The sequence below is a fragment of the Macadamia integrifolia genome, chromosome 1, assembly GCF_013358625.1.
Source record: "Macadamia integrifolia cultivar HAES 741 chromosome 1, SCU_Mint_v3, whole genome shotgun sequence".
NCBI lineage: Eukaryota > Viridiplantae > Streptophyta > Magnoliopsida > Proteales > Proteaceae > Macadamia > Macadamia integrifolia.
Genome location: NC_056557.1, coordinates 19,472,442 through 19,483,470, shown reverse-complemented (window position 1 = coordinate 19,483,470; position 11,029 = coordinate 19,472,442). Strand labels below are relative to the sequence as shown.

General features: G+C 36.8%; 1 protein-coding gene and 1 long non-coding RNA gene across 2 annotated transcripts in view; both read right to left on the bottom strand.

Moving 5' to 3' along the window:
* Window positions 1-5,763: 5,763 nt before the first annotated feature.
* LOC122086485 lies at window positions 5,764-7,865 on the bottom strand. Its single transcript, XR_006142443.1, has 3 exons — window positions 7,641-7,865; window positions 6,188-6,302; window positions 5,764-5,987 (listed from the first exon to the last, which is right to left on the bottom strand). It is a non-coding gene; the product is annotated as an uncharacterized LOC122086485 (long non-coding RNA).
* Window positions 7,866-7,873: 8 nt separating this feature from the next.
* LOC122086478 (protein MAIN-LIKE 1-like) overlaps window positions 7,874-11,029 on the bottom strand; it is a 10,201-nt gene continuing 7,045 nt past the window's right edge. Inside the window, exon 6 of the mRNA XM_042655292.1 lies at window positions 7,874-10,047. Coding sequence (XP_042511226.1) covers window positions 9,814-10,047 — 234 coding nt within the window. The 3' untranslated portion in view covers window positions 7,874-9,813. The remainder of the gene's footprint in view (window positions 10,048-11,029) is intronic.

Sequence of the window (11,029 nt, the reverse complement as noted above, 5' to 3'; positions counted from 1 at the left end):
CGGATGTTGAAGCAGATGGGTATATTTGTAGTCTCCATACCTACTTCAAATTGTAATAATAGGTGGTACTTTTAATATGATGTGAATCTTGAATATATAAATGATTCCAAAGGGTAAGTAGTGGTAGTCCATCCTCAAATTCACCATATTATGTAATAGTGTTCTTCAATATGATGGGCATCTTGAAAAAGTATTATACTTGCTTCCAAATCGTAATGATTGTTGAAATGTTGGGCAGGTTCTTTGACATGATAGAATCTTGGAAAAAGGAGCATGCTTTGCTTTGTCAGGATGAGTATAGGTACAACATTATGGAAATTTTGAAAAATTTGCATGATTGCTTCAATAGTATTCATGTGAAGCACCACAACAGTATTCATGTGAAGCACCAGTTACTAACATGTATACACAGGCTTCTGACTATATGGTAAAGTTGAGGAAATATACTTAAGTCACATTCAATCAAACCCAAGTGGAGCCTTCCGAATCGTACAATTGGTCTCTGTAACGTCAGAGTTTGAAGGAATGATAGGAAATCGAATCGGTTGCATGATTTGCATCTCGAAACATTAATCAGAAATAAAAACTACATTAAATCAAAAAAAAAATTATATATATACTAGTAAAAAATCCATGTGCAACATGTGGCTTTGTGTGTGTGTGTGTGTGAGAGAGAGAGAGAGAGAGAGAGAGAGAGAGAGAGAGAGAGAGAGAGAGACTTATGAGTTGTTGATCCAATTCTATTTTTTCTTTGAAGAGGGTTTCTATTGTCTTGAAGGTTGAAGGTGTGCGATTTTTTATTTATTAAAACCCTAGATCTGCCGAAAAAAATTGCAATCTTATCTTCAAGTATTTATTTGTCAACCAACGGATGTGAAGGTATGTTCGATTCCATTTAGGTCAACCAAACAGTTTTTAGAGAAGAAATACATAACAAAATTATGGGCAACCAAATAGTTTTCCAGAATGACTCAAAAATAGATAACATTCATTAAAACCACTCTCAATGGAATCTATGTCAAATAAAAAAAAAAAAAACTCCAACGAATTATACAACCAAACACATCTTTAGGTAATCCAATTTGAATAAGTATTAATTGGTTCAATTTAACCCTAATCCAAGACCAAACTGATTAGGTGTTGCCGCTTCCATACCCGATCCAGATCTGAGAAATCCCAAATCCCCTTACCCTCTTCAACCAATACACAACTTCACTTCCATCACTTCCACCTCCATTCTAGGGTATATCCTACTGGAGACCTAGATCTTCCTACAACCTCGATCAGCGATGACGGGACAGAGACGAGTTTCGTGTGACCTCAACGGAGCAGTGACCATCTCCATTCTAAGGTTTTCGACATCTTCCCCTGAGATACAAGCGACCAGGTTTCTACGACATCACTAGAGTCGGACCAGCGACCATCAACCATCTCCATCCTACTTGCTGTAAGTAGTTAAAAAAAAAAAAGGGAAGAAAATAGCTTAAAAATCACTCCAACCATGTTGTTGCTCTGGTGATCGCATAATCAATTCATATAGCTTAGCTTCACGGGTATCTTCTACTTTATGTTTTTTCAAACATTTTCACGCTCTCTTCAACTATTACATGGTCTCATTTCCATCTCCATTCTAGTGTTTATTCCTCAAAGACCGATGATCTTCCTGCAACCTCGATCAGTGTCAACAGACCAGCGACGACGGGGCAGCGACCACTTTCGTGCGACCTCGACGGAGCAGCGACCATCTCCATTCTAAGGTTTTCGACTCCTTCCTCTGAGAGACCAGATATTAGGCTTCTACGACATCACCAGTGACGACAGACGTGCGACCTCGACGGACCAGCGACCATCTCCATCTTGCTCGTTGTAAGTTAAAAAAATAAAAAATAAAAAAGGAAAGGAAATAGCTTAAAAATCACTCTGACCAATGTTGTCGCTCTGGTGATGACGTAATCAAGTCATATAACTTTGCACAAATCATTTTATGATATTATCAAATGCTCGACATAGAGCAACATACACAAATGATGATAATTGATCTTTGGGTGAGGAACAAAATGGATGTCTGTAACAATTGATATCATGATTTATTTATTTTCCAGGTTTTTTGATTTTTGGGGGAGGGGGGAGTGTGAATATATTGTGATAATGTGTTGACTTGCTGTGTTTATTATTTATGTTTTCGTGAGTTAAATATACAACAATGTTTTTATATTCCACTCTACTCTTATGTTTGTTTAAGGATGCTTGAGTACGTTGTGGGAACTCAATCTCGTCCAGCGATGGTTCAACAATTTCTTCACCACCTTTAGCATACGACTCTAAGCTTCAACACTTGAAAGATGAATATAATCATACAATCACAGAGCTAAACGTTTTGCGAAAAAGATGTAGGTCACATCTAGTGAGTACTCCAAAACCAAAAGCATTCTGTGAAGCTCCACCAAACAGGGTTAAGATACAAATTGCCCTTGAAAATGCCCAACATGAGATCGACATAATGAGACATCGGCTCCAAAAGTCATATCTTTGCGAACGGGAGGTTGAGATTATAAACAACATAAAGAAGGAACGTGAAAATATGAAACGGCTCAATGGGATTCTTGATGATCCTTCTCTTGATGTTGAATCAGTCACTGACAATTTTCCAGGTGGTGGGTATGCTTCGAGCATGGAGTTTTGAGGTATGCATATTACATAATTTATATGATTTTATTTTATTTGTCAACATATAAGAGACTAGATGGATCATGGATGGAGTATTTAATGATCTCATGCTAGGTGAAGTTCTTTGTCCTATAGATTCATAAGATGTTTTGAGATGAAATAATAGATCATCATATGAAATCTTCAAGAACACATCTTTAATGATGAAGTTGACATTAAAGTTCATTTTGCAGGTTGAACCAAGAGCCTTTTTTTGTTTTTTTGTTTTTTTTTTTTTTGGGAAATTGCTTCGATGGACTTGAAGGAATTCAACCCTGGTAGTTAATCATCTTTGCAATGAACTACTTGTTATATAGGCATTCCCATGCGATGTTGGTTGATCTTTTTGGCATATGTATTGCATTTGCACAAATAGTACTGAATCAGGTGTACAAACCATTGTGCCTGTAAACTCTTTACCAAGGTTTTGGTTGATCATTAGCACTTTTGACGACAATATTATAAATAGTGAGTGTTAGTTGAAGGACAACACTTATAATGGCAACATTATAAATATTCAGCAATGAGGTGTTGGTTGATCTTGTTTCCAACAATGTTTCCTTGTGTGTGTGTGTGTGTGAGAGAGATCCTCTGTAACACGTGGATGCATTATATGGCTCATATGGATGACAAGTGGCATTATAGTAATCTGCTGGTCAATATTGACAAAGTTGTAGCACTGGAGTTTGCACATGAGAAACACTGGCGTTACATTGCATTGATGCAAAACACCCTACGCCTAGTTCAAATATTTAATAGTGTTTACTGCCTTGTTGCTGCAAGTGTACACCGCATTTTGAAAATGTTTCAAAAATGAAAATTGATGTTACCAAGGAAATTTAGTGATCTGCTTATTTGATATGTTTGGGCAACTAAAGCCCTTGTTAAGTTTGGACTTTTTTCAATAATATATAGGCATGGGTAAGTGTGTCTTTCATTTTTCCTTGGTTCCAGTGGGTTGAAATATGTGATCACAGAGTATAATTTATTTTCCATTAGAACCACTGAATACAGAAGGTTACATGATATATATATGCATATGGGTAATGTGGCTAGGCAGGGCCAAGCTGAAATCAGGGGAACCTAGGCCTGAACTAACTTCTGATCAACGTGGTCCTCTCAGTCTAAGCTAGCCTATCTGGGCTTTAGGCTTTGCAACTCTGACCAAGAACAGGTGGACTTCATTGCCATCCTCTGCAACAAATTAGCAACTAAGCAATGGGTAGGGGAAGAAGTTGACTTTCCACTATATTTCCTCAATGTTGTACAGACCGCATACTTGTAGCCCTCTAGCCGATCCTGTGTCAAATCTTTATGGTTCAATTTCTGCAACTAAATAGGGAATTATGTTGTATGTAGGGTGAACTGTGTGAGGAATGGAGGATTGAGATTCACAATCAGTGGAAGTTCCTTCTTCTATCAAGTCGTAATGACCAATGTTGAGCTGGATGGCAAGGTGGTTGCAATGAACGTAAATGGATCTAATACCGGTGGATTTTAATGGGAAGGAACTGGGGCCAAAATTGGCATGTAACTTGAACCTTGGAAGGCAACCGCTATCTATCGAGGTGACAACAGACAGTGGAAGGACAGTTACATCTTACTGTGTAGCTCCAGCAAACTGGCAGTTTGATCAGTCATTTGAAGGGAAACAATTCATAGAGTGCTGAAAAGCTTTAAAATTACAAATCGGATAGTTGGCGGTTGGATAGCAATTGTATAATGAGGGAAGGTCATAGGCATGAGTTTACCAGTACTTGGAATATTGGGATCATGAAACATTGAACGCATTACGACCTTAACAAAAAAAATATTTTAGTTAAAATAATACCCATATTTACAGATTCATATATATATACACTAGTAAGGAATCCTATTTGCACGTGAGAACATGAGCAATTAATATTAAATTGAAGTTTCATGTGTTCTATCACGTTGAGAGAGAGAGAGAGAGAGATTGTTCACTTATATCATGTTTTCTAATTGTTGTTATATGCACATCATCCAATAAAATCAAGAAACTTATTTCATCGGACGGCATCACCAGTAGACTCTCTGAATCCAAGATAGAGTGAATGTCTATAAAAGAAATAAAAGAGTAGTTAAACAAAAAATCAGTGACATGTTTAATCTTTTATTTTATCCAGTTAGATTGAAAGTTGGCTTTCATTGGATTGAAAGTTGGCTCCTCTTGTGCAGTAGAGGAGCCCCATCTCACAGAACTGATTAGCCTGATCAGAAGAGCAAACCTCCAAGGCTCCTCTAATGCAAACTCGACAATGCAAAACTCCTATAATAGAGGTTTTAAGGGAATAGGATTTGTAAAGGTGGGATTCCGGGAACAATTTAACAGAAACTAAACTGAATTAATAATACTATGGAATAAAGATTAGCAATGGAGTATGAAATTATAGATCAACAGGATATAATTTAATAAGAATAAAATAGGCTAAAATTTGTAAATTAAAAAGAAAACCGGAAGGATCCAGGTTTGACTCTCTCTGTGGTCCGTGGGTGAATAATGGTGTCTGATATCCATCCCAGTGATGCATGCCATATTCCAATGTTATGAGTAAGAATACTTCATGGCTACCTCCATTTGAGTTGTAACATCGGTAACAATAAATAAATAAATAAAGGTGGTGCCATGAACCATATCCTAGAGATAATATTAACTTGTCAGAATCCTCCTGGCAGATGAATTAACAAAATGTAGATCATACAGACTACATAGAGCCTCCCTCCTATTCTGCATTCATGTTGCTATATTTCACACTGCTTTCAGTACTCTCTCACTTGGTTTGAATATGGTCATCAATTTGATGCATGCTTGATGTATTATGCTTTTCGGCATAAATTCTTTCTGACGAGTTAGATGAGTATTCCCACATCTGAGTCTGCATGATATTCAGTCAATTCCACATCATCCTCAAATGAAGGAAGTTCTCCAAATTCTTACTTGAATCTAATTCTCACATCAACCTGTTTCAAAGACCTTTGACATGATATATCTTAAAAGTCAAGCATGATATGGCAAAAGACAAGGCAGTTGCATCAGTAAAAAAATATTAAGATCTACAAAGGAGTTCCAGCATATGATCTGTTACACCAGAAGAGTTATTATGTACCACATTTAATTATGATGAACTCTCATGAAGCTTGTTACAAGATATAAACTACATGAAGGATTCTGTTTCAAACTGTGAACATCTTTTTGAGGATTAACTCTCCTTCCACCTTTTTTCATATCTTCAGGCTTCATTTTCTACAGTATTTTCCAGCTACAAGATAGGAAAAAATCAGCCTATTTTTAAGTGGAAACATTATTTGTGGTTTACTTCTTCATCTGTGTTAAGGTGTGTACCATGGGGTGGTGTTCCATGGAAAATGTACCATAGGTTCATATCTAATAGCTTAGTTGATTATTATGAAAACACCAATCAACAACAGGAGCCCAAAACAACCGTAAAACCTAATCTACCTGATCATTGGTCATCTCTGTGGAAGCTGCTAACTTTTGAACTGGATCATGAATATTCTGCTTGGTCAACATCCAAAACCCCTTCTCCCTATGCTCCCTCTGCTGCTCAAATTCTCTACAACCAAAGGGAACATAAGACATATTGGTTCAAATAATAAAACACACAGTTTAAGGTGTCCTTGGTGTTGTACTTGAACCCTGTTGAAAGAAGTGAGCAATTGGACTCTGATATAGCATCAAATAATCCATTGAATTACAAAATAAGACGCAGTTTAGCTTTCATTAATTTATATTACTAAAAAAAAAATTCAGTTCTTTCATGGGCATGATTACCAAACACAGAACTAATGAAAAATGCATTGTCCCAAACCTATTGGATTTGGCATTCATGAAGATGGGAGCCAATTCCTTATGTTGCATGAAGAATCGTTTAGCACACAATTTTTTACCAAAACACAACTCATGGAAGTGCGTCAATCTCAGTACATAAGTTTTTTTGCAAATGGCAATAGATTGGCTAACATGAAGTTGATCCTCGAGGATTTAAGGAACATACAGCTGTTAGAATGAAGAGTATAATAAACAATGGATAGATTGTTTATGTATTTATTAGAAACCAGTAGAAAAACTTCAAAGGCAGCAATAGTGTTCAAGCTGTTCACACTTCACAACATATGAAAAAGGGGATATTAATATCAGAAGCCTCACATAAGAAATATACGGATAAAGGGGATGGAAGCCTCTGTTATGGATTTAGTAGTGTCTTGAACAATAAGTGGCAATTGTCCACGTCCAATAATGTGGTAGGTGGCAGTCCTCCAGGTTGTGAATTGCAGTAGCATGATTTCCAATTCCATTCTTTTTATCATATCAAACTCATAATGACCATATGCTTTGAAACAATAAACCAAGGAAAAAGGACCTCACTTTCAATTCTGTTTTACAAGGACAAAATGAGAAAAGAATTGAAACCAGAGATTTCATCATCCAAAACAATAACATAGAACAGAGTAATGGAAGGAATCAAGCTACGTCTAAAATGTAGGTGCAAGCAATTATCGATATCCAGCAATAGAAAATATAGAAGCAAAACATAGGCGATGGTGAAGTTGCCATGTGATTAAGGCAAAATGCATAAGGTTAAAGGGAACATATGCAACTGGTCAGTAATTCATGGGTTAGAGAAAGGTAGAGAAAGCCAATTGACCCATCTTCCCCAAATAGAGAGCGACATTCAAAGAAAGCTAGAAAGAGGGAGAGAGAGGAGGAGGAGAATACCAAATCCAATTTTGCAAAGTCGATGGGAGGGCAGGTAAACTAAACTAATCCAAGCACTTCGATCACTAGTGCTATATATCCATGAACAGTGCATATAAGATTTGAGTTAAAAAACCTAAAAATTAACTTACAACACAAAATAGAGAGCGACAGATTCTGGTTTTAAAAACCTAACCTTACAACTCCGAATACCAAATCCAATTTTGCAGAGTCGGTGGAAGGGCAGGCGAACTAGAGAACAAACCCAAGCACTTCGATCACCACTGATACATTTCCATGAATAGAGTATATGAGATTTGAGTTAAAAAAACCTAAAAATAAACTTACAACACAAAATAGAGCGATAGATTCTAGTTTTAAAAACCTAACCTAACAACTCGATGAAAACAAATTAGAGAGCTGTAGAGAGAGAGAGAGAGAGAGAGAGAGAGAGAGAGAGAGAGAGAGAGAGAGAGAGAGAGAGAGAGAGAGAGAGCAGTAGATTTTGGTTTTAAAAACCTAACCATACAACTCCATGAAATCAAAATAGAGAGCGGTAGGCAGAGAAAACGAGAAAGTGTGTGTGAGTGAGAGAGAGAAAGAGAGAGCTTACCAGTCACCGGCGGTGGACTCTCAGTGTGAGAGGGTATCGAACCAGAGCAGTTTCTTCACATTAGCATGGGTCTAGTGGCCTCCATAGAGAACATCTTCCCACTTTCCCCTTTTATAGTAAGGGTGAAGATGGTTGCTCAAATCTGAGTTTTAGTGTTGACATAAACTAAAAGTTTCCCTCCACCTTTGTAATATAGTCATTCATTGGAAGTAGGTGCCTCTCTTATGAGAGTCATCATAGTGGAACCAAACAACTCAAAAAATTAAGAATTATCATGCTAAAGAATGTCATCCTGAGGATTTACCAAACCAAACACCCCCTTAAGCACCAGATATATATATTTTTCCAAAGGATTTAACTATCTAGCCAGAGATAGTTTGAAGAATTATGATGTAATGTAGTTTCAATAAACATGAGATATTAAAATAATAAGTCATCACCCTTCGTGATATACAAATGACAGAGTCATAGTTTCTAAAACCACCAGACATACAATAAAAAAAAAAAGAACTAGGTTTCAAATTTGTCTAGTTTGACATGTTATAACAGTTGGCATTATGAATCATAATATAAAAATAACCAAAATAAAAGACACTACCTTGTTTACCATACCACATTTTTTTACAACCACTAAATGATGCAACATTTTTTCACTGGCCATCTTAGGTCAATCCAAAACAAAAAACACCACCTTGTAGTCATTCACAAAAAAATAAAACCATCATGGTAAACTAGTATCTCCACCATGCCTTCTTACGTACAACAAGTTTCTTTGCCACATTTCGTGTGCCCATCGAATGTTTTATCACATCTGTCATGGCCCCTATAGAGACTGTTTGTTGTACGGATTTGTCCATATCAGGTGAACCCACTCCCAATGGATAAATAATTTGTTGTTCCAACGTAGGGACAAGCAATGTTGTATTTTGACATTCCACAACTGAGTTCGACAACGAACCTCTAGAGGACACACTAATCTAAACATGCCTAATTTGACTAGTATCTGATTCTATGTTCCTAATCTCAATGTGGTTAGTAGTATCCACAAAAGCTGAACTGGAAACCGCACCAGATGTAATGTGAGTGGGGACAATAGAATGTTGAAAGCAATGATCATTGCCTACAGACACTGCCACATTCTCATCCATTGATTGTGGATGTGCTTGTGGACTACGAGTGGAATATGTACTACTGTCACTATTTGAGACTGATTCATCAGATCCATTGTACTTTTCAAATTCAGTTGTTGAAGAAATACCTTCGATCGTTGTGGGCAGAGGATTGTCAATGTGTTTCACTTATGTATTAGGACATGAATCATCATAACCTTCCTTGGCTAACATGTCTACCAACTCGTGGATCTGCACACCTACATCATCAATTAAAAGTGGCTCCAATAGAGGTTGGAGCTGACCCGATGGATAAGACGATGCTGATGATGAAAAAAATATTAATAGACAAATATGAAATATTGAACAATTCAGTGTTCTAAGACAATTCGCTAAAGGCAATGAACAACTCTTTAATTCATTCAAAATTGTTAACCTACCAAGTCCAATGCTTCACTATCTCCATAACCTTTCAACCTATACTCATTGGGGCGTTGGTTGTCAACTTCATGAGGAGGATGAATCCTAACATGGCTGACCCTTAGATACCACTTAAGGTAATCTGATTGTGTAATTCCTGGGTTCGACTCTGGGGGAGCATTAACTATTTCAAAGGAGTCATTGAAGTATGTCCACTCACTCACCTCTCATTGAAATAAATCCTCATAATCTATGCCTAGCCTAGCCACCGTGTGACGCTGCCATCTAGCGACACTTTGAGGCACATTTTGTTCTAGTCCAAATTGACGCAAACATCGATGTGGGAGATGCATCTCAACCACATTGAAATGAATTAGCCATGTGCGAGCCAAACCTATATATGATCCTATAAGACCAACAAGAGGAGCACTCGCAAGTGTTGCATATGGTTGCCAATTGACCTACAAAGGAAACATAGGTTAGAAGGTTAAGAAACATGGCTGCAAATGTGGTGTTCGATACAAAGAAAATTTATTTCATATTCTAAGAAATTAGATGCAGTCTCTTGCAATCATACGCAAAAAATAAAAAATGATTTCTAAATAAATTAGAAATGATTTCTCTTGCTAGCACCTTAAAAAAATGGGCACACATTTGGTTTTAAGAAATCCCGTCAGACCATTTCCAGAAATGGCACATAATTCATATTAAGAAATCGTAACCTTAATTTTTTGCCCTTAGAAACTAACACATTTTTTACCAATGAGTGTAAATCTAGTAATTTAACATGCCTAATCATATAATGTGAAGATATTCATAATGACATAAGGACAAGTAACTTTGAATCAATTTTTAAACCTAATTATATAACTTTTGAGAATAAGGGGAACCCAAAGAAAGTCACAACTTGTCACTTCACCATTTTGCGACATCAAGATGCCTTTCTACAGAAAAAATAACCACACATATTGGAAATAACCTTCTCACTTCACCATTTTGGTGACAAAAAGATTCCGCACTAGAGAAAAACTAAACACACATACTGGAAATAACCCTACTAACACTACCACAATCATCCACCATATCCATGGACAAACTTCAATAAATCCCCATCCAATTAAGAACAGAAAAATTAGATGTCCCTTCCTTTCTTGTCCTTTTCCCATGCAAGATGATGTAAGATGCTGTTACTGAGAAACTAAAAACAAGCTTCCAAGTTCCAAACTTGGTCAATCAATGTTGCTAATTAAGAAAATTGCATTGAATCAAACCTTGCCAATGGCATTCTGCAGCTAACCTATTAATGACAAAAGGAAACTGGGTTCAATCTATGAACCAGATTGATGCAGGAAAGTCAGAGAAAAAGAGCTATTCTCTAATGTTATAAGAGAGTTACTGTTGGAAAAGAAGTTAATAGGAGGCCTTTTTTTGGGGGGGGGGGGG